Raw genomic sequence first — 24920 nt, 5'->3', positions numbered from 1 at the left:
ATGAAGAGCTGACCTATTGGAAAAAGACCCTGATGCTGGGAAAGACTGAAGGCAAAAGGAGAAGGGGGCAGCAGTGGATGAGATGTTAGATAGGTTCATTGACTCAGTGGACCTGAATTTGGGCAAACCCTGGGAGACAGTGTAGGAGACAGAGGAGTCTGGTGTGTTGCAATTCATGGGATCTCAAAGAGTAGGACATGACTTAGTGACTCAACAATAAAATATTTCTAGGAAAACACAAAAAATGTTTAGGTATGTAATATGATAGGCATCAAAGGATATTTCAGAATGTCAAAGTAACCATGAGAAATGATTTTGTGTTTTTGGTGGAGAGGTCCTTCATTTAAGATGTTAAACCTTTTTATATCTTTTTTCCCCCTTAGTTTATGAAAGTAAAAATAGATTTGTAGAAAATTAATGTATAGAAAATTCTGAAACTGCAAAAGGGCACCCAAAAGGAATAGCATTTTGTGGAATGTTCTATTCTGTATTCTTCCAGGCCTTTTTTCAGGTCACTAGAGGTCTGTGTTATTTTGTTTTCTACTGTTATCTAAGAGTTCTAGTTTATGGATATAATATAACAGTTTATATACTAATTATGTATTTATTGCTATTTAGACTTTTGGTGTTAGAAACAGTGCCATGGTGAGCATTTTCATTTAGCCAGTGTTGCCCATTCATTGGTTGCCTTTTGATGAATTCCATTTGTGGAGTTGGTAGGTCAGAGGCATGCTTTCATAAAGGAAATTAAGCAGTACTTGGTTTTTAGTTGTTTTTAAAAATTCGGTAACATCACCAATGTATAACGCAGCATGTAACAAGAACAGCATTACTCCTGTCAACCTCTTCCCCGCCAACGCAATGACAAATCCAAACTCTGATACCTACTTTCAGGCTTTGGTGTGTGTTTGCCACTGATTATAACTGTTATATGAAACACAGTTCTCAAGAAGCCTTGTCATTGTTTTTTCTGATTTTTTTTTTTTTTTTACAGATAGACTGATAATATGGGGAAGGAAATGGTAGCTGAAAATTTATTCGTAGAGCTAAATTTAGTCTGTAAATGGGGGAGTATGTCATGGTCTAGCTCTTTAAATTTCTGGCTGCATCTGTCATCTGTCTGCTGCATTAAGAAGGGAGTCATCCATGATCTGTTTTTAATTTTTCCATTTGTAAATTAATGTTAAATCTTAATCTATTGAAGGTGTATTTCAAAAATTAGATAATACCTAAAAATGTATTTAGGACAAAGTCAAATATACATCAAGAGAATCTCTTCAAATAAAAAATGTGCACATTTTTTTTGTTTCCTGTGTCTGTAGATTTATTAGCATTATAAGAACCTGTTTTATAATCTTTATCAGACTTTTCTAGTAAGGATGGAATAGTCAAGAAACATTGGAATCAGAGTCCTGAAATTTATCTCTCTTATGTATCATTACCATTTGCTAAGAGTAAGTTACTTGTTTCTTGAGTGCCATTTATAAAAATGGAAAATGATATCTACCCTTGTGTCCCAAGATTGTAAGGAGCTAATAGGTATGTGATTGTGGGTGCACTTTGAGAACTATAAAATATTATATCAGTGCAGGGTGCCATTGCATACTGTATCTCTTTCTTTAACCAGAAGAGGTGAAATATCATCAAGGTAATAGGAAAATAGAGCTTCCCAGGTGGCTCAGACAGTGAAGAATCTGCCTGCAATGTGAGAGACCCAGGTTTGATCCCTAGGTTGCAAAGATCCTCTGGAGAAGGGAATGGCTACCCATTCCAGTCTTGCCTGGAGAATCCCAGCCAAGAGGAGCCTGGTGGGCTATAGTTCATGGGGTCACAAAGAGTTGGACACAACTGAGCAACTTTCACTTTCAGTAGGAAAATACAGGCTTAATTAATGCTACAAATTGCTGGCCTCATTCAAGGCCTGGCTTCCTAGTTTCTTGATGCTGTTTGTCTGTTTGATCCCCTCAAAAGTTCTTAGTCAACTCAAAAGTTTTTACTCCAAATAACTAGATTGATAGTAATATTTGTATGAAAAGTATACTTAGTGCTTCAGCTTGGGATTCTGTCCTATGAAGAAAAACATTTTCTGAAGGTGAAGAAACTCTCAAATCTAAGCCAGCACCCACTGTCAACTCTCAAATCTAAGCCAGAACCCACTGTCCTGTCCCTTTGTTCAACTGGTTGCCTTTTTTTGAACGTCTCTGGGATCTAGTCCATTTTGGATATTCTGTTCACTGTGCCTGGATTGTTTCTTCTTTTCCTCTTTTGCCTTGCTAAATTGCTATTGATCCTAAAACTCTTAGTTTATATTTTACTTCCTTTGGACATCTTCAGCAGTACGTGAACCGTGAACTTCCAAATGTTCAAGCTGGTTTTAGAAAAGGCAGAGGAACCAGAGATCAAATTGCCAACATCCGCTGGATCATGGAAAAAGCAAGAGAGTTCCAGAAAAACATCTATTTCTGCTTTATTGACTATGCCAAAGCCTTTGACTGTGTGGATCACAGTAAACTGGAAAGTTCTGAAAGAGATGGGAATACCAGAGCACCTGACCTGCCTCTTGAGAAACCTATGTGCAGGTCAAGAAGCAACAGTTAGAACTGGACATGGAACAACAGACTGGTTCCAACTAGGAAAAGGAGTCCGTCAAGGCTGTATATTGTCACCCTGCTTATTTAACTTCTATGCAGAGTACATCATGAGAAACGCTGGGCTGGAAGAAGCACAAGCTGGAATCAAGATTGACTGGAGAAATGTCAGTAACCTCAGATGTGTAGATGACACCACCCTTATGGCAGAAAGTGAAGAGGAACTAAAAAGCCTCTTGATGAAAGTGAAAGAGGAGAGTGAAAAAGTTGGCTTAAAGCTCAACATTCAGAAAACAAAGATCATGGCATCTGGTCCCATTACTTCATGGGAAATAGATGTGGAAACAGTGTCAGACTTTATTTTTTTGGGGTCCGAAATCACTGCAGATGGTGATTGCAACCATGAAATTAAAAGACGCCTACTCCTTGGAAGGAAAGTTAGGACCAACCTAGATAGCATATTCAAAAGCAGAGACATTATTTTGTCGACTAAGGTCCATCTAATCAAGGCTATGGTTTTTCCAGTGGTCATGTATGGATGTGAGAGTTGGACTGTGAAGAAAGCTGAGCACTGAAGAATTGATGCATTTGAACTGTGGTGTTGGAGAAGACTCTTGAGAGTCCCTTGGACTGGAAGGAGATCCAACCAGTCCATTCTGAAGGAGATCAGTCCTGGGTATTCTTTGGAAGGACTGATGTTGAAGCTGAAACTCCAGTACTTTGGTCATCTGATGCGAAGAACTGACTCATTGGAAAAGACTCTGATGCTGGGAGGGATAGGGGGCAGGAGGAGAAGGGGACGACAGAGGATGAGATGGTTGGATGGCATCACGGACTCGATGGACGTGAGTCTGAGTGAACTCTGAGAGTTGGTGATGGACAGGGAGGCCTGGTGTGCTGCGATTCATGGGGTCGCAAAGAGTTGGACACGACTGAGCAACTGAACTGAACTGGACATCTTTATCTGTTCTCCCAGAATGAGTGGTTTGACTAACTGTGAAGAGACATGCTTATCAAGCTCAGACGTGATTACATACTTAGATAATCTATCTTCCACCAGCTAAATTCTTTTAATGGCGAAGTCTGTCTCTGTCTCATTCACTCATAATTCTCAGTGATAGGAATAGTATCTGGTATCTAGCAGGTGCTCTGAAAAATGTTGAAAGGATGGCTCCTGATACATAAATCTTAATTTATGCAATGCAATGTAGCCAGATGAGACTTGAAGGGATTTCAGAAGGAATCCATTTAGATATTTAGGAACCTTAAAGAGAGGAGGCAGTGTGGCTAGAATAAAGTTTAGGAGGAGAGAAGTATGAGATAAGGTCAGACAGATAGAAAGTCTTGTAAGTCATTGAGTGATTGTAACATTTAAATATGGAGGGGATCCTGTGGGGATTGACATGGCCTAGTTTACCTTCCAAACAGTAAAGGTGCTTTGTTGGAAATTGTTCATAGTGGGTTAGAGAGAATGTATCTGTTAAGTGGTGAGGTAATGAGCAGTTACTAGAATCTGGATATATATTAAAGAACTATTTTTTCATATTTGTTAAAAAATGCTTCTTGCCATGATACTAATATAGTCTGTTGATTATAATTTTCTCTTGTCTCTGAGTTATTGAGAATTTTGTACTTTTGAAGTTTGAGGTGTATAAATTACAGAAGATGCTTAGAATCTGATATAAAATTTTTCCTGCTATTTGCTTTTGTTTGTGTTATATGGTATTGGTGATATGCACCTCAATTGATTTAGCAAACAAGGGATCAGTTTTCTTGTAATTGAGATGTTAAATTCTACTTTATGAATACTTAATCTTTTTAAAATTCTGTTTATTAAAATCCTAGTCATTTAAAGTTATACCAGTATGTATACAGATATTAAGGGAGAATAATGGCAATGTTTTCTGAAGGTCTGTAGCAAAGGAACTGCTACTTGATTCTTAAAGTAATGGCAATGTTTTCTGAAGGTCTGTAGCAAAGGAACTGCTAATTGATTCTTAAAGTACTTTGCAATTGTTAAAGTAAATTTTAAATAGAATTTTGTATTGAATTGACATTATTAAAACAACTCATATTGCCTGCTTTACATTTTCTAGGAACACCACTTACAGCGAGCTATTTCAGCACAGCAAGTGTTTAGAGAAAAAAAAGAGAGCATGGTCATTCCAGTTCCTGAGGCAGAGAGCAACGTCAACTATTACAATCGCCTGTACAAAGGAGAGTTTAAACAGCCAAAACAGTTCATTCATATTCAGCGTAAGTTTGTTAATTCATTGTTTTCTGTTTGTAATTTAAATTTATCAAACAGTGAAAAATCCTTTCTCTCTTTTTACACAACGAAATTTTAATTTTTAAATTCATACCCACTGATTTATAGAAATGTGAAACATGAAAGAATAAAATTCCTCTGTGCTTACATCTGAACTTCAAGATCATTTTGATTGTGAGTTGCATTTGAACAGTTGATGGTTATGTTGTATAGGATTTTCTGCAGGACTTAACACTTATACAGCTAGAAGGTATAATATATTACCTTTTTATATATTTTTTTGCATATTATACTGTTTTTTTACATTTACTAGACAGGTATAAAGTATAATGGATTACCATACCCAAATAAGGCCTTTTTCAAGGCCTACTGGCTATAATGCTGATTAGGGGCAAATCTGAAATTTTTTTCGAATTAGATCCTACACCTCTACCTTCTTGTAATTTTTATGGAATTCTAATTCTTCCTCCTTGATTCTCTTATTTTTCTCCCCATTGTTATTTTTTAAATGATCACCATCTCTGATCTTAAAACTGTTTCACTAATCTCCTAACTGTTCTGTTATCCATACCCTCTTCTAATCTATCTTCTCCACAAAGTCCACTGGCACCAGAATGGTCTTCCTGAAGTGTCTGTCTGATCAGATTATGACCTGGGCTTAAAATTGTACTGTGTTCTTTATTTTATAGTAGCAGTTTTCAGCTAATTTTGCAGACAGATGCTAGTGTCTTAGTATCTTGTCTGGTTGTATTTGGAAAAAAAACTTTGAGTCATTTGTTAAAATAGTGTTGAGGGCTCTGCTTCAAGCCTACCTGTATGAGAATCTCTGATTTGCAGCCTGGTAATAGGTATTTTTAAAAAGTTGTCATGGTAATTAAAAGCATCTCCAGATTTAATACTGACTGTAAAATCTATTATTTTTCATCAGTTCTCAAGATGTACGTTTGTCATATTTGAAATGAGATTGCATCTTAAATTGCTTTTCTTCTCGATTAAAGTATGGTTTGTCTAAAGAGAATTTCTGCCAGGCATCTGGGGACCAACCTGAGACCACCTTAAAGTCTTTGCTTGTTTTGTTTTATTAGTTTGCTTTTGGACCACACTGGTAGCTTTAGTTTTACTTGTTTGTTTTTAGACCACACAAGTAGGCTGTGGACCTGCTTGGAATTCAGTTCTCAGGGAGAAATTTTCTTCCCCCCTCCTTCCACCTAAGGGCAATTTGAGAAATATAGTCTCATGTTGTTCCTTTCTGCATGGGGCTGTTTTATTTATCTTATGCTGAAGTTCTTGCCCTTTGATATAAAGCTTTATGTAGGAATATTATATAAATTTAAATATAAAGCTTTTTCTTTTTATTTTTGCAGTTCATAAAGTAATGGTGCATCTTGTAATTGAGAATGCAATAATAGCCAAAGTCTCTGATTTGAATGCAAGGCCCTTTGTAATTTGTTACCTGCTTCCCTCTTTAACCTCATTTCCAGTTGCTCTTTCCCTCCCACTTTGTACTGTAGGGAATAAAATTATCCACGTTTGCCTTGTTTCACATTTCCTTGCATGTGCTGTAAGTCTTCTTTCCTTTTCTATAGCTTAAGATCTTCGAACTCCTTTTTGCCACTTAAGCCTGATTTCTCATTCTACCTCTCCTTTGCTTCATCTCAGTAGCTTGTATGTACCTCTGTCAGAGGACTCACCAGACTTTATTGTGATTATTTGTAACCATTCTTTTTTTCCTTTTAGATTGTGAGCCCCTTGATGGCAGGGACTGTTTTATTTTCCCTTTGTATCTTTAGAGTCAAGTGCATGGCTTATAAATGCTCAATAAAATGGCATGTTTGTTGACTGGTTCAGTTGTTTTTAAATGGCTTAAAAGCCTTTAGGTGTCAGAACCATTTTTCAGAGACTCTTCCCCTAAGCATTCAAGAGAAACACACTTGCAAAAATTATTTGTGTGATTTGTTTTCTCTGTGTCTTTGACTTTGAATCCCTTAGCTTGTTGAATTTTCCTTGTCTCTGTATCAGGAATGAGATAGCTGTTCATAATAGAAATTTTAAGCATTTTTTAAGCCAACGTGTCCCCACTCCTCCTTTTTTGTATTTTAATAACAGTATAGCTGGACAGTAGGACCATTTGTAAAACCCCTTCTTGGCAACCAAGAACCAGAAATTGGATGCAACCCATCTGGGTCAGCCCCAATAGACACAATAAATATTAATCTTGTGTTGCTTTTTCTCCATTTCATTTTATTCTATTGCTGTAATAAATGGAATAAGAACAATAGAAAATTATTTTAGCTACTTCCTTTTTTCTTGTTGAGTCTATTAGCATATATATTTTATATATACTATTCTATACTAAATTGTGCTACACAGTTTTTTGCTGCCTTTTCTATTTATATTTTAGTTTCCTCAGGTTTTTATGTAGTCTTCTATTGTCATTTTCAGTGTATATATAATTTTCCTCAAATGTATATTGCATTATTTGCATGCCTTTTTGCCTACTATTGGGCTTCCTTGGTGGCTCTGCTTTAGTCTTTGTACCTTCCAGTCCGTGCGTCATCCACATTGCCACTTTTGTGATTGGTACCCATTTAGAATGTTTCCAGGACTTACTGTTGCCTATAGGATAAAATTTTAACTTAGCTGTGTGATGTTTAAGGCCCTCCTTTGTGCCTGTCTAGTCACAGTCTGCTGTGTGTTCTTCCACCGTGACATCAGCCTGTCATTGAAATGAACTGTTGACGGTCTGTTCCTCCTCTAAACTGTAAGTTCTTTGGGAACAGATGTCGCATCTCATTCACCATACAGTCCCACACCACAATCTCAATACACAGCACACGCAACCTCCCCCCACACCAATTCCTCTAACTATTCACACTTTCAGCCACAATGATAAGTCCTTTTAGTTCTATGATTCATCCCTTATTTTCTCATCCAGGTCTTTACATAGCCCTTTACTTCTCTTGTCCCGTTGTTAAAGTACAGTTTATTCTCCCAAGGCTCATCTACAGGACCACCTTTAAGAGCCTTTTCCTAACCCCTTTTCCTAACCCCTTTAAGCAGAGTTCCTGACAGTGTTTACCTCAAGCCCTCTTGTCATGTGTACACCCTCACTGTGGCATCCATCAACCACCTTAGTTGTAATTGTTTGCCCTCTGTTGCTTCACAAGTTATAAGGCTCATTGAGAGAAGGGACTTTTTTTTTTCCCTCTTAATTTTACTGCCTACTGTAGTACCTAGCATATGACTAGGTATGAAGTTTAATATTTTGCCAAATAAATCATGAATGAATGGTGAAAATAAAAGCATACACATCTTGACATTTTTGAGACATGGATCTTGTAGGACTCAAAATTGTATACAGAATTAATAATATAAGAATAAAATTATTGACATGTACAGTAAAATTGAGAGACCTGCTGTGTGAATCCAAGTCAAGAATTGACCTCAGTTATTCACCAACAATGTCATTATGTCATTTTAAGACAAAAAGTGTTTGCTTAGGAGTTAGGAGTGGAATGACTGCAGTGTGGTGTGGATGTGAGATAAACCTGATGATATTCTTTCCTGTCCCCTTTGGTAATAGTTCTCCTTAGTAACCTGTTTTAGTATTCTGGAGAACTTAATCACAACACATTGTGGTATTTTGACCAGGTTGAAAGCATTTTGGTGGCATATAGTCTTTGATGACCCAAGATACTCAAACTGTTCCTCATTTCGGCTAATTCTACGTATTGGTCAGTTGTGTGACATGTGTAGAAAATACTACTTCCATTTTACTTACTGTTATAATGGATTTACTTTGGGTACCTTAACCCAGTGTTAAAATTCTTTCATTCACTATGGAGTTTAGAAACTTATTAAATTCAAGATCCAAATTTTTCCTCTTAAGGAAATGACTTTGTTTACATTGCAGTAAATTCTTTATTTTGAATTCCCATTATTCCTTTCATTTAATGTAATATTTTACAGTATCTTGGAATTTTAGAATATGAAGGAACTTGAGATACTGTTTCATAAGTATTCTGAAGTTATATCCTGTTTTGAACTCAATTAAATGCCTCTTTGAATCAGGACTCCTTTGCATGTTTTGAAATGAAGGTTTACTTAGCCTTCTCAGTGCATTGATCCCACAAACACAGGTAAGTAGAATGTCACCTGTTTCTTGGCTGAAAGAGTCCAGGAGAAAGGATTAGTGGGATAGCACCCTTTGTTAGCTGTCAGGCAGGGAGATGAACCCACTCAAAGGAAATTGAATTCTGCTGTTTGTGTCTGCAGCCCACATCTGAAGTCCTGGGAAGGTACCAGTCTCTGTGTGTACACTGCTGTACACATTAGTACACTTGAAACTGACTCCTCAGTTCAGTGAAGCTGATCATTGTCAAGTCTTTACTTAGAAAAGAAGAAAAATTACATGTGTTTAGTATACGTGGATTGTTTATTCTACTACATTTTCAGCAAGAGTGAGACAGATGCTGATCTAACATCCAGTGTCAATTTCATTATCCTTGAAATGTTTTTTGCTGTTCTCCTCATTAAACAAAAATGATGATAACTGACTGTTTGCCTTCATAGGGCAAATATGTTTTGATTGGAAAGAGTTGAAAAATATCCCAAATGAACATTGTTTGGTTTGTACAATAAAACTTTTCAGTGAAAAAGATACATTCTAGGAACATCATTTCTTATTTTAAAAATCCATTTTTTTAGACTGGATATCTGTTAAGAAATCAGATTGAACAGAAGTGATATCACACAATTAAATACCAGAAAAGCCATGCCAGAAGTACAGAAGTGGTTATATCAGATTTGTGGAGAACATGTTCTGGGTGAAGCTAGATTCCAGGTGGAGGTGGTTAGAAAGATACTGGGGGCAATGAGCAAGGTCAGGCCACGAGGGCAACCTACATTCAGACTAGCTGTCTTTAAGGATCTTCATGTCTTCTCTGAGGAAGCCTGTACTTGTGCTGAGCCTCTTACTTTGGATAAAGCTGTGAGTGTGGGCACTAGTTCTGAAATGGTAGAATAGTATCTGGGTAAGTACTAATCCAGGAAAGGGTGAAGAGCCCTAAAGCTTAGAAAATATTAAATAATGAATAATGACAGGTATTTGGAAAAGCAGGATAATCATTTGATAGTCTGGGACAGAGAGGTGAAAGAGAAGTCTTGAGTATAAGGAGCATGCCCCTTGGGCTTGTGTGCCTTTTCTTATGTCTGCTTATGAAAAATACCACAGGCATTTTTCACAGAACTAGAACAAATACTTTTAAAATCTGTGTGGAAATACAAAAAACCCCAAATAGCCAAATCAATCTTCAGAAGATTATAGGAATCATGCTCCCTGGCTTCAGACTATACTACAAAGCTAGAGTAATCAAAACAGTGTGATACTGGCACAAAACAGCCATAGATCAATGGGGAGCAAGATAGCCCAGAAATAAACCCACTTGCTTATGGTCAGTTAATTGGCAACAAAGGAAAGAATGGAGAAAAAACAGTCTCTTCAGTAAGTGGTGCTTGGAAAATTGGACAGCTGCTTGTAAAAGAAATTGTAACATTCTTTAACACCATAAACAAAACTAAGAATGGATTAAATGTAAGACTGGATAGTATAAAACTCCTAGAGGAAGACATAGAACACTCTTTGACATGAATTGCAACATGTTTTCTTGGATGTATCTCCTAAAAGAAACAAAAACAAATGGGACCTAATTGAATGTAAAAGCTTTTACACAGCAAAGGAAACCATTGTCAAAATGAAGAGACAACCTCCTGAATGGGAGAAAATGTTTGCAAATGATAAGACTGATAAGGAATTAATATCCAACATATATAAACAGCTCATGTAACTCAACGTAAAAAAAAAACCTGATTTAAAAATGGGCAGGACTGAATAGACATTTTTCCAAGGAGGACGTGCAGATGACCAACAGGCATGTGAAAAGATGCTCAACATAACTAATCATCAGGGAAATGTGAATCAAAACCACAATGGGATATCACCTTGCACAGGTCAGAATGGCTGTCATTTAAAATTTAAAAAAAAAACAAAACAAAACATTGCTGAGGATATTGAGGAAAAGGAACCTTTGTACATTGTGAGTGGGGATGTACCCTGGTGCAGCCATTGTGGAGAACAGTGTGGAGGTTTCTCACAAAATTAAAAATAGAACTACTATTTCAACAATTCCACTTCTGGGTGTATATCTGAGAAAAACAACACTAATTCGAAAAGATACATGTACCCTATCGTTTGTAGCGGTATTACAACTGCCAAGATACGAAAGCAACCTAAGTGTCCATAAACAGGTGAATGGATAAGAAAGATGTGGTAGACACATACACAGTGAAATGCTACTTAGCCATAAAAAATGTTTTAAGAGCATGCTTCAAAGACCTTGGAAGTAGGGGATCCAAAATTTGAACCAGGCAGACAGATTCCAGAATACATGCTTTTTTTTTCTTCCCCAGCTTTGTTGAGATATAACTGACATACAGCACTGTATAAGTTAAAGGTGTACAGCATAATGATTTTCCCTACACATCTTTTTAAATGATTTGTTGTTGTTCAGTTGCTAAGTCATGTTTGACACTTTGAGACCCCATGGACTGCAGCATGCCAGGTTTCCCTGTCCTTCACCATCTTCTGGCGTTTGCCCAAGCTCATGTCCATAGAGTCGGTGATGCCATACAACCATCTCATGCTCTGTTGTCCCCTTCTTCCATCAGTCTTTCCTAGCATCAGATTTGAAATGATTACTAGAATGAATTTGAAGAAGTGAAGTCACTCAGTCGTGTCTGACTCTTTGCGACCCCTTGGACTGTAGCCTATCAGGCTCTTCCGTACATGGGATTTTCCAGGCAAGAGTGCTGGAGTGGATTGCCATTTCCTTCTCCAGGGGATCTTCCCGACCCAGGAATCGAACCTGGGTCTCCCGCACTGCAGGCAGACGCTTTACCGTCTGAGCCACCAGGGAAGTACATTTATCACTTCATATACAGAAAAAGGAAAGGAATAAAAATATTTTTTCCTGTGATGTGAACTCAGGATTTACTCTCTTAACAACTTTCATATGTAACATATTAGCTATGTTAACTATGGTCATCATGTTTTACCTTACATCCCCAGTGCTTAAAACTGGGAGTTTGTACCTTTTGACTACGTTCATCCACTTCTCCCTCTCCCAACCTCCCATCTCTAGTAACCACAATATAATCTCGTTCTTTGAGTTTGGGATGGTAGGGGGTATAAATTTTTTTTATATCCACTTGTGAGATCATAAAGTATTTGCCTTTGTCTGTCTGACTCAGTTCAGTTAGCATAGTGCCCTCAGAGTCCATCTGTAATGCCCGTAAATGGGCTGGACTTCTTGTTTTTTTAGTGGCTGAATGTTATTCCATTATACACATGTACCACAACTCCTTCATTCACTTACTGTTAGGCACTTAGGTTGTTGCTATGTCTTGGCTACTGTAAGTAATGCTGCTATGAACGTGGTGGGGGTAGGTGGGGGGTGTCGCGTCATATATCTCTTACTGTAGTTTTCTCATTTCCTTTGGCCATATTTCAAGAAGTGGGGTTGCTAAATCAGATTGTAGTTCTATTTTTAATTTTTTGAGAAAACTCCATACTGTTTCACAAAGTGGTTGAATTAATTTGCATTCCCACCTACAGTGTACAAGGGCTCCACGTACTCACCAACATTTGTTGTCTCTTGTCTTTCTGATGCTAATCATTCTGACAGGCATGAGATGATATCTTGTGGTTTTGATTTGCATTTCCCTAATAATTAGTGAGGCTGAGTATCTGTTAGCTATTCATGTATCTTTGTTGGACAAATGTCTATTCAGGTCCTTTACACATTTTTTATTGGATTGATAATCTTTTAAAATTTGTAGATTTACAGAAAATTGAGCAGATAATATAGCAAATTCCCACATACTACCTCCTACACACATACACACACAGTTTCCCCTATTACTATCTTGCATTAGTATGGTACATTTGTTACAGTAACATAGTCAGTACCTTATTAACTAAAGTCCGTAGTTCTTGTAACTGTTTGCTGTTTGTTTTGTACAGTTTTGATGAATTTTTAAAAATCCGTATCATAGATCCATCATTACATTATCCTACAGAATAGTTGAATTACCATAAAAAAACCTTCTGTATTTTCACCTATTCATTCCTCCAGATCCCTGGCAACCACTCATCTTTCTGCTCTTTCTATAGTTTTGCTTTCCAAATTGTAATTTAAGTGAAATTATACATGACATGGGCTTTTCAAACTGGTTTCTTTCACTTACCATGATGTATTTCTGGTTCTTCTCTGTTTTTTTGACTTGATAGTTCTCTTTTTAATTATTGAATAATGTTCCATTATATGGATAATTCAGTGTTTGTTTATTCATTTACCTATTGAAGGACTTGTTAGTTGCTTCCAATTTTAAAAAATTATGGAAAGTCTCTGTCTTCATTTTTCATGTAGGTGTTGTTTTCAACTCTCTTGGGCAAACACCTTGGAGCACAGTTTTTGGATCATACAGTAAGGCAGTGTTAGCTTTGTAAGAAGCTGCCACACTGACTACTTCCAAAGTGGCTATTTCATTTCTCATTTTTCATTTTTACTAGCAGTGAAGGAGAGTTCATGTTGCCCTGTATCCTCGTCAGCTTTTGGTGTTGTCAGTTTTAGAATTTTAGCCATTCTAATAGAATGTAATGGTATCTCATTCTCTAATAACCTAGGGTGTTGAGCACCTTTTCATATGATTAATTGCGTTTTGTATATCTTCCTGGGTGAAGTGTCTGTATCTTTACCCATTTTGAAGTTGGATTCTTTGTTTTCTTATTGTTGAATTTTAAGTGTTCTGTATATATTTTTGAGTATTTTATCAGATCTGAGTTTTGAAAAGATTTTCTCCCCATCTGTGACTTGTCTTTTCATTCCTTTAATAGTATCTTTCCTAGAGCAGGAGGTCCAGCTTAATTATTTTTCTTTCATGGATTTTGCTTTTGGTAATATTTCTAAAATCTCATCACCAAATGTGATATCATGTAGGTTTTCTCCTGTGTTACTTTCTAGTAGTTTTATAGGTCAGTGGATTTACATTTAGGTCTATGATTCATTTTGAGTTAACTTTTGTGAAAGGTGTAAGATCTGTGCCTAGATTGATCATTTTAAATATGGGTGTCCAATTGCCTCAGCGCTGTTTGTTGAAAAGATTATTCTTTTTCCTTTCAATCGTCTTTGCTGCTTTTGTCAAAGGTTAATTGACTGGATTCATATGGATCTATTTCTGGGCCCTCTAGTCTCTTTCACTGATCTTTTTGTCTATTTTTTGGTCAGTAGCACACTGTCTGAATTAGTGTGGCTTCACAGTAAATCTTGAAATCAGTCCTCTGACTTTATTCTTCAATATTATGTTGACTATTTTGAATTTTTTTGCTTCATATAAACTTAAGAATCACTTTGTCAGTACTGATTAATACACAGAATGGCTTTCTGTAATTTTGATTGAGATTTCATTGAACCTTTAGATCAAGTTGGGAGAAACTGAGGTTAACCAAATTGAGTCTTCCTTCCAATAACCATGACTCTCCTTCTGTTTATTTAATTCTTTGATAATGTTTCACCAGAGTTTTGTTGTTCTCCACATGTAGAACTTTATGTCTTTTGTTAGATTTGTATCTTAATGTATCATTTTTTGGGGGTGCTAATATAAATGGTTTTGTGTTTTTAGTTTCAAATTTCACTTTCGCATTGCAGTATATAGGAAAGTGATTGATTTTGTGTATTAATTGTGTGTTCTGCAACCATGCTATAATCACTTAGTTCCAGGAGGTTTTGGTCAGTTCTTTCACAGACTGTATTAACACCTGTAGACAATCTTGTCATCTGGGGGCAAAGTTATTTTTTTTGTCTTAAAAAAAATAACTGGCATTTCCAGTACGTGTTGAAAAGCAGTGATGAGAGGGAACATCATCCTTGCATTGTTTCTGATCTTGGTAGGAAAGCTTAGTTTCATACTGCCAAGTAAGAAGCTTGCTGTAAGGTTTCTGTAGATGTCTTTATCAAGTTGAGGAAATTTTCCTATATTCCTAGTTTGCTGTCAGTTTTTATCATGAATCGGTGTTGGATTTTGTTAAATGGTTTTTCTGCATCTGTTGAAACAGTTTTTATTTTTTCTTTGTGGATGTGATAGATTACATTCATTGATCTTTTCCAACTTTTCATACCTATGATAAATCCCACTTGGTCTTGGATCATGGCATCCGGTCCCATCACTTCATGGGAAATAGATGTGGAAACAGTGGCTGACTTTATTTTGGGGGGCTCCAAAATCACTGCAAATGGTGACTGCAGCCGTGAAATTAAGACGCTTACTCCTTGGAAGAAAAGTTATGACCAACCTAGACAGCATATTAAAAAGCAGAGACATTACTTTGTCAATAAAGGTCTTTCTAGTCAAGGCTATGGTTTTCCAGTAGTCATGTATAGATGTGAGAGTTGGACTATAAAGAAAGCTGAGCACCAAAGAATTGATGCTTTTGAACTGTGGTGTTGGAGAAGACTCTTGAGAGTCCCTTGGACTGCAAGGAGATTCAACTAATCCATCCTAAAGGAGATCAGTCCTGGGTGTTCATTGGAAGGACTGATGTTGAAGCTGAAACTCCAATACTTTGACCACCTCATGCGAAGAGCTGACTCATTTTAAAAACCCTGATCCTGGGAGGGATTGGGGGCAGGAGGAGAAGGGGACTACAGAGGGTGAGATGGATGGATGGCATCACCGATGCGATGGACATGAGTTTGAGTGAACTCTCAGAGTTGGTGATGGATGGGGAGGCCTGGCATGCTGTGGTTCATGGGGTCACAAAGAGTTGGACATGACTGAGCGACTAAACTGAACTGAACTGATGGTTGCTGGATCACATGGTAGTTCTACTTGTAACTTTTGAGGAACATTTTTTTTTGTTTTACACAATGGGAACACCTGTTATACCATCATATCAATAGTGCACAAGGGTTCCAATTTCTCCACTCTCACACCAAGTGTAATTCTTTTATGTTTTGTTATATTTTAATAGTAGCCATCCTAGTGAGGGTAAGATGACTTCTCCTTATAGTCTTAAGTTATATTTCCCTAATGTTTAGTTATATTGAGCGTCTTTTAGTATGCTTGTTGGCTGTTTGTATATCTTTTTTGGTGAATTGTCTGTTCAGATCCTTTGCACATTTTTAAAGTCTGTTTTTAGTGTTTTGTTTAAGTTATTGGAGTTGTTTATATATTCTGGTTGTTAACCCCTTATCAGAGATATGGTTAGCAGATATTTTCTCTGTGTTTTCACTCTTCCTTTGCTTGTTTTCTTTGCTCTGCAGAACTTTTTTAAGTTTGATGCAGTCCCATTTGTCTCTTTTTGCTTTTGGAGCCTATGCTATTGGTATATTCAAGAAATCATAGACAAATCCAGGGTCACAAAGTTTTCATCCTCTGTTTCTTCTAGGAGTTTCAAGTTGATATTTGTATATGATGTTAGATAAGGATCCATCTTCATCTTTTGCATGTGGATTTCTAGTTTTCCCAACACTGTTTGTTGAAGGACTATCCTTTCTCCATTGCGTCTTGGCACCCGTTTTGATCATTTGGACACATATTGCATGACAGTTTATTTCCTGGCTCCTTGTTCCACTGGTCTTTATGTCAGTACCATATTGTTTTGATTATTGTGTTGTTACGGTATGATTTGAAATCTAAAATCTATAGTTTAAAATGTGGTCCTCTTTGATTTCTTTCACCAGTGTTTTATAGTTTTCTATATATAGGTCTTTAGTTTCTTTAGGTAGATATATTCCTAAGTATTTTATTCTTTTTGTTGCAATGGTGAATGGAATTGTTTCCTTAATTTCTCTATTTTCTCATTATTAGTGTATAGGAATGCAAGGGATTTCTATGTGTTGATTTTATATCCTTCAACTTTACTATATTCATTGATTAGTTCTAGTAGTTTTCTGGTGGAGTCTGTAGGGTTTTCTATGTAGAGGATCATGTCATCTGCAAACAGTAAGAGTTTTACTTCTTCTTTTCCAATTTGGATTCCTTTTATTTATTTTCCTGCTCTGATTGCTGTGGCCAAAACTTCCAAAACTATGTTGAATAGTAGTGGTGAGAGTGGGCACCCTTGTCTTGTTCCTGACTTTAGGGGGAATGCTTTTAATTTTTCACCATTGAGGATAATGTTTGCTGTGGGTTTGTCATATATAGCTTTTATTATATTGAGGTAAGAGGACACTAATAGATGGAGAAATATACCATGTTCATGGCTCAGAAGAATCAATATAGTGAAAATGAGTATACTACCCAAAGCAATCTATAGATTCAGTGCAATCCCTATCAAGCTACCAACGGTATTTTTCACAGAGCTAGAACAAATAATTTCACAGTTTGTATGGAAATGCAAAAAACCTCAAATAGCCAAAGCAATCTTCAGAAAGAAGAATGAAACTGGAAGAATCAACCTGCCTGACTTCAGGCTCTATTACAAAGCCACAGTCATCAAGACAGTATGGTGCTGGCACAAAGACAGAACTATAGATCAGTGGAACAAAATAGAAAGCCCAGAGATAAATTGCACACCTATGGACACCTTATCTTTGACAAAGGAGGCAAGAATATACAATGGAGAAAAGACGATCTCTTTAACAAGTGGTGCTGGGAAAACTGGTCAACCACTTGTAAAAGAATGAAACTAGAACACTTTCTAATACCATACACAAAAATAAACTCTAAATGGATTAAAGATCTAAACGTAAGACCAGAAACTATAAAACTCCTAGAGGAGAACAGAGGCAAAGCACTCTCTGACATAATTCACAGCAGGATCCTCTATGACCCACCTCCCAGAATTCTGGAAATAAAAGCAAAAATAAACAAATAGGACCTAATTAAAATTAAAAGCTTCTGTACAACAAAGGAAACTATAAGCAAGGTGAAAAGACAGCCTTCAGAATGGGAGAAAATAATAGCAAATGAAGCAGCTGACAAAGAACTAATCTCAAAAATATATAAGCAACTCCTGCAGCTCAATTCCAGAAAAATAAACAACCCAATCAAAAAATGGGCCAAAGAACTAAACAGACATTTCTCCAAAGAAGACATACAGATGGCTAACAAACACATGAAAAGACACTCAACATCACTCATTATCAGAGAAATGCAAATCAAAACCACAATGAGGTACCATTTCACGCCAGTCAGAATGGCTGCAATCCAAAAGTCTACAACCAATAAATGCTGGAGAGGGTGTAGAGAAAAGGGAACCCTTTTACACTGTTGGTGGGAATGCAAACTAGTACAGCCACTATGGAGAACAGTGTGGAGATTCCTTAAAAACTGGAAATAGAACTGCCTTATGACCCAGCAATCCCACTTCTGGGCATACACACTGAGGAAACCAGAATTGAAAGAGGCACATGTACCCCAATGTTCGTCGCAACACTGTTTATAATACCCAGGACATGGAAGCAACCTAGATGTCCATCAGCAGACGAATGGATAAGAAAGCTGTCGTACATATACACAATGGAGTATTACTCAGCCATTAAAAAGAATACATTTGAATCAGTTCTAATGATGTGGATGAAACTGGAGCCGATTATACAGAGTGAAGTAAGCCAGAAAGAAAAACACCAATACAGTATACTAACACATATATATGGAATTTAGAAAGATGGTAACGATAACCCTGTATGAGAGACAGCAGAAGAGACTCAGATGTATAGAACAGTCTTTTGGACTTTGTGGGAGAGGGAGAGGGTGGGATTTGGGAGAATGGCATTGAAACATGTATAATATCATATATGAAACGAATCACGAGTCCAGGTTCGATGCAGGATACAGGATGCTTTGGGCTGGTGCACTGGGATGACCGAGAGGGATGGTTCATGGAGGGAGGTGGGAGTGGGGTTCAGGATGGGGAACACATGTATACCTGTGGTGGATTCATGTTGATGTATGGCAAAACCAATACAATATTGTAAAGTAATTATCCTCCAATTAAAATAAATAAATTTATATTTTTAAAGAATAAAATATGGTATTTTGTATCTACCATAGGGATGATTTTTGAAAAGAATATTTGGTGACATCTTCTTTAAAGAATCTCTTTTTGTAAAGGAAATTATTCCTTTGTCTCTGACTCGTGTTTATATATTTGGATTTTTTTCAGGTCTATTAAGATTTCTATTTTAAATCTTTCTGATATCTTCTGTATATTGAGTTTATTTTCTAGTCCAGTTAATATGTTGCTAACATTAAAACAAGTCTGTTTATAAGAATATTGCTGTTTAATTTCTCAAGTTCCTGTCCATTTAGTGGGCTAGAGACATACATTTTTTTCTGTGACTTATTTATTATTTTACACTATTAGATATTAATAGAATGTGTGTTCTTACTCATTTATTACATATAATTTTAGGATTGGTTTGTACTGATTAAGCCAAGATACTGTATGAACCCAAAGGTCTTGAGTGATGTTTTTTGCTGATGTACTGTACTGGCTGAAAGATTGACTGAAAATGAATGAGAAAGATAAGAGGTTTGAATTGAAGAATCTGAGGGAGAATATCAGTACATAGGGTTCACTGACCCAGAATATTTTATTAGAACACAACATTATTTTTAGAGTCATGGAGTAACATGAGTTTTATTTTTAAATAGATAATGCATTTAGAAGTTTCCAAAATAAAAGATATACAAAAACAACCTCATCCTTATCTACTCTCTACTCTGAGTCACCTTCCCTTTATAAGTAACCACTTTTATTAGCCTATTTTTTAGGAGTTTGTAATACAGATTCACATACATAGGAAATTATATTTTTATACCCTTTTTTTTTTTTCCACAAAATTTAGCATGCTGTATGTACTCTCTAGCATATGTTGTGTGTTTGTGTGTGAGAGTGTAGTCTGGGAATTATCCTTTATTAGCATGTAGAGTGTGTTCCCACTCCTTTTTGCTGCTGCATAAATAGTCCTTTGTGTTTGAGATGTGCCAGTTAATTATCCAGTTTCTTATGGAAGGAAACTTGGATTGTTTCTAGTCTTCTGTTATTACGGTTAGTGACTTAGTGAATGATGATGAATATAAAGAATTTCATAAAGATATGATTATACCTTTTCTTTACAGAATTTGTCAAATTGCTCTCTGTAATGGTTAATACTATTTTGGATGTCTTCTCGCAAGGTATAAAAGAGCTTATTTCCCCATATCCTTGTCAAAAGACTGCTTTTGAGTTTTCTGATTTTAGCAGTTCAGTAGGTACTATTTAATACACCTCAATGTAGTTTTTTTTTTTAATAAACTTTTGATTTTGGAAAAAGTTTTTACAGGACGGTTGTGACAGTAGTTCAAAGTGTTCTATATAGTTCCCATCCCATATTATCTAACACAGAGACTTTATTCTGATTTCTCAGTGTAGTTTTAATTTAGATTTCTTATAAATAAGATTGAGGTTCTTTTCATATGTTTAGGATTTATTAGCATTCTCATGTCCTGAACTGTTACTTGTCCAGTTGTCTCTTGAGTTATTAGAAAACAAGCGAGGAAGAATCTGAAGGAAGAGATAAAAGATTAAGAAAAAGCATAATTTGAGAGAGAATAAAAGGATCATTATCTTGATACACCTGACTTTTTAAAAAATAAACTATCACATCCGCTGCACTGCTGCTGCTAAGTTGCTTCAGTCGTGTCCAACTCTGTGTGACCCCACAGACAGCAGCCCACCAGGCTCCCCTGCCCCTGGGATTCTTCAGGCAAGAACACTGGAGTGGGTTGCCATTTCCTTCTCCAGTGCATGAAAGTGAAAAGTGAAAGTGAAGTCGCTAAGTCATGTCCAACTCTTTGTGACCCCATGGACTGCAGCCCACCAGGATCCTCCGTCCATGGGATTTTCCAGGCAAGAGTACTGGAATGGGGTGCCATTGCCTTCTCCGATCACATCCCCTAGGTCCTCTCTAATATCATTAGACTCTTTTCCCTCTCAAATGATGAAAATCTCTACCTGAAAGTTTCAAAATACCCCCTTACTCATTTTCATGGTCTGTAGTTCCATGAAAGTAGCTCATTGCTACCAATTTTCATCAGTAATACTTGTTGTTTATATGAAATTTAATTCTTCAAAGTGGGAGAGGAATGTAATTTGTTGGCTGTCAGCAAAAAGACTACAGGAATGAATACCCTTGAGTATAATACAAACCTAGAACACTTTTTAGAATAAATCAGCTGGTGGATGGATTTGGATCACTATGTTATCTTGTAGAAAGTAGCCTTTTGCACTTCATTTTCTTTTTTCGTACATTGGGAAGAAAGTGTAAATGAGGTCTCTGGTCAGCTCTTATAACAGTAGAAAATCTCAGAGAAGCAAAGTCAAGAATTCTGACTTAATTAACATTCGTTTGATATATTGGTACAACATTTAGAACTGCTAGGTTTGCAAGCTATCAGAACCTTGGAGAGCTCCAAGCAAAGGAGGGAGGATGGTGCTTGGTTTGCCTCTGAACTTTTGAGATGTGCTAGTTTGTCATTAACTACTTTGAAAATAATTTGAAACCTGAGGATTTTAACAATACATGAATTTCATAAAAGTTATGATGAAATAAAAGTTCATCTTATTTCACATTAGGTGTAAGTCAAGTTTTATAATCTTTAAAGAGTGAAGACTTGCATTTAGATCAGAGTTTTTCAGAATGTTATTCAGCATCACTTCGGAACGTGTTCACAGACCCCACTTCAGATCTGCTGTGTCAGAAATTGTTTGATTCAGTCGACCAAGCTCAGCAATCCATTTGATTCAATCAAATGATTCTGGTGAGTGCTTAAGTTTGAGAAGCACTGTTTTAAGGCTTTGATAATATTAAAGGAGAGACTTGTGAGCCTTTGTCAGATTCCTGGACTTGTTAGAGTTAGGTATGTGCGATCTTAGGAAGATGATTTATTCCAGCTACTTAGTTCATAGATCTTCCTGGTCAGAGCCTACATAAGTATACACTGGTTTCCATTTCACTGGTATTTAGGTATGCAGTAGCACTGCTGATGCTAGGTTTGTGAAACTGATCAACTCTACTTTAAAAATATTTATATGCTTTTTAATATTTTTGTTTTATATTGGAGTATAGCCAGTTAACAATTTGTGATAGTTTCAGGTGGATAGCAAAGGGACTCAGCCATACATATACATGAATCCATTCTCCAAACTCCCCTCCCACCCAGGCTGCAACATAACATTGAGCAGAGTTCCACATGCTATGTAACATGTCTTTGTTATTATCCATTTTAAATATAGCAGTGTGTACATATCCATCCCAAACTCCCTAACTATCCCTTCCCTGCATCCCCCCCCCACCCCGCCGTACCCCCACCCCCCCGCCCCGGCAACCATAAGTTTCTTAAGTCTGTGAGTCTGTTTCAGCTTTGTAAATAAGTGCATTTGTATCATTGCTTTTTAGATTCCACATATAAGGGATTCATACAATATTTCTCATTCTGTGTCTGCTTTATTTCACTCACTATGACAATCTCTAGGTCCATCCATGTTGCTGCAGATTGCATTATTTCATTCTTTTTAATGCCTGAGTAATATTCAGTCGTCGATATGCGCTACATCTTCTTTACCCATTCCTCTGTTGATGGACATTTTGGTTACTTCCATGTCTTTGCCATTATAAACAGTTCTGCAGTGAACTTTGAGGTGCATGTATTCTTTCAGATCATGGGTTTTTTTTGTTTGTTTTTTTTTTTTTTGAGTATATGCCCAGGAGTAGGGATTGCAGGGTCATATGGTAGCTCTATTTTTGTTTTTTTAAGGACATCCATAAAATATTTTCTCCCAATCTGTAGGTCAGCTTCTCATTTTGTTTGTTTCCTTTGCCGTGTAAAAGCTTTTGAGTTTAAGTAGATCCCGTTTGTTTATTTTTGTTATTTTCATTATTCTGGGAGATGGATCAAAAAAGATATTCCTGCACTTTATGTTGGAGAGTGTTGTGACTATGTTTTCCCTTCATATGTTCGTTTTATATATATGCTTACAACTTCAGTGGATGTATGGTTTTGAATTTTTGTCCTACTCTTTGAAAGTGCTTTGTAATCATCTAGCCTACTAGCCAAACTCATCATTGATAATTGATGTTAGTTAAGCATATTCCCTTTTTTCCTGCTACTCTCTGTCTGGAATTACCTTTCATCACTTATTCTGTTTTATGGTATTGTTATCTGTCTTAATTTAGAAGGGAGCCTGTTACACATGTTGTACATTCAGTGTTTGCTTTTACTGGATTCAGTGGATTAAAAAACATAATTTTGAAAATTGTATAGGAGAGGAAATGCAGAGCTGGAAGAAGAGATAGATCAGAGTTTTTAAGTGAATGACACCCTTATAAGTGTTACTGTTAAAAGACGAACCTTTACACAATAAGGTGTACTGGTCCTTCTGTCTTATTTTATTGCTTGTATCAGAGGGATTGGATATTGACAAAGAGTCCAGAAATAAGCATTCAGAAAATCTGAAACATGAATGAAAATAGGAGCTTTGTATAATATTGCTTCTTTTTACATTAAAAAATTATCAATAATTCATAAGTAATTGTTGAAATTTTTCCTAATGTAAAGTAACTTTAAATGGGGAAGTCTTATAAGAGTTTGTTTTTATTTTAATTTTTAACATTTGTTTTTAACAAATCCTTGAGTGCCTGGTGCACTGGGCCCACAATAACTTGTTTCACATGCATGGTAGTCAACTTGCATTTACTTGTAAATAAATATTTTTATTGTTTGCTATTAAATGCTTGTAATGTATTATCTTAAGTATTTAAGTCCATGACTGAACAGAAAACAATCTTTTAATTTATCTCCTTTTGACCATGAAGGAGCTTTTTATTATAGTTATGGTGGAAGAATCACTGAGCTCTATGAGTTGAGATCCTGAAACCTGTGCTCAACTCACCAGCATTTTTAACCTCATTTTTCTAACGTATAAGATGATTCCAGCTCTATATATCATGTAACTTTTGTTATTTGTAAGTTTTTTTGGTCTTGCTTTTAAATATAACCCTGGTGGTCAAAATGTACTAAAAAAACCTGTAAAAATGAAAATTATCCAGATTTTATGATGCTAAGATATTTACTTTATTAAATATTGCTTGGGTAACCATTTAGTTATGTAATTATGTGGTTAAACATCTGGGTTCTGGTCTACGACTCCCTATAGGAACTATTACTTTTTAAGATTTTTACCAGAAAAGAGTAACTACTGTATGATTTGAGTAAAGCTAATTGGCATCTAGATCTCCCAGCATATCTTTGTTTATTCTAGTTTTCCTCTTGACAAGTTGCCATCGATTTTAAAAATCGGGGGAGGAGGACTCAGGAAACAATCTGAGTATCCCTATTCCTTTTTTAAATTTTTTGACTGCTTTTGTTTAAATTTTCTTCTTAGGAGTCAGCTTTTGCCTCTTGGGGCTCAGGGACTGTGTGGAGTGGGACTTGGGACTCTACTAAATGTTGCGTGCTTATTGATGAGCACAGTGTAGTTTCTCATTACAATTTTGGTGCAGACAAGCTTATTATTAGATGTACTGTAGACCAGACAGATGACCCTAGTTTACCCATTGTTTTACAAAATCCCCATTACTCTGTGCTCTGTGGAAAGAAGAAATGCAAAGCCTTCTAGTCTTCATATTTGTAGGGCATTCTGCAAGCTCTGCAAGTTGTTGAAAGTGAGGATATGTACCTAGGTGACCAGTGTATAGTGCTTCTTCAGGAAATCTTCATATTAATGATGTTTTCTGAATAAGCATGCCCAAATATGGTAGGGTACAGTCCTAATCTTTTAGTCCAGACTGTGTCATTGAGCCTGTTAGCAGATAATACATGAGATGTTTCCATCTCCTTCATGGTGTGTTTTCAGATTTCTCAGTGTATGATGTGTTTGTGACTATTGGTAGTGTATTCTCTGGTCACTTTTTTTAATGGCAGCATGGCCTTTTTTCTCTTTATTTCCTAGAGCCATATTA

The 24920-nt window shown here is 36.4% G+C and overlaps 1 protein-coding gene across 4 annotated transcripts in view; it reads left to right on the top strand.

Annotated features, from left to right (window-relative positions):
- Window positions 1-24920, top strand: part of EPC2 (enhancer of polycomb homolog 2) — a 129473-nt gene that overhangs the window by 49717 nt on the left and 54836 nt on the right. For all 4 annotated transcript variants that reach the window (XM_027964975.3, XM_060409981.1, XM_027964974.3 and 1 more), the window contains exon 2: window positions 4685-4844. In XM_027964975.3, coding sequence (XP_027820776.1) covers window positions 4685-4844 — 160 coding nt within the window. The remainder of the gene's footprint in view (window positions 1-4684; window positions 4845-24920) is intronic.

This window comes from Ovis aries, chromosome 2 (assembly GCF_016772045.2).
Source record: "Ovis aries strain OAR_USU_Benz2616 breed Rambouillet chromosome 2, ARS-UI_Ramb_v3.0, whole genome shotgun sequence".
In the NCBI taxonomy this organism is placed as follows: domain Eukaryota; kingdom Metazoa; phylum Chordata; class Mammalia; order Artiodactyla; family Bovidae; genus Ovis; species Ovis aries.
Note: the sequence above shows the minus strand (reverse complement) of the source record. Positions and strands in the feature narration are given on the sequence as shown.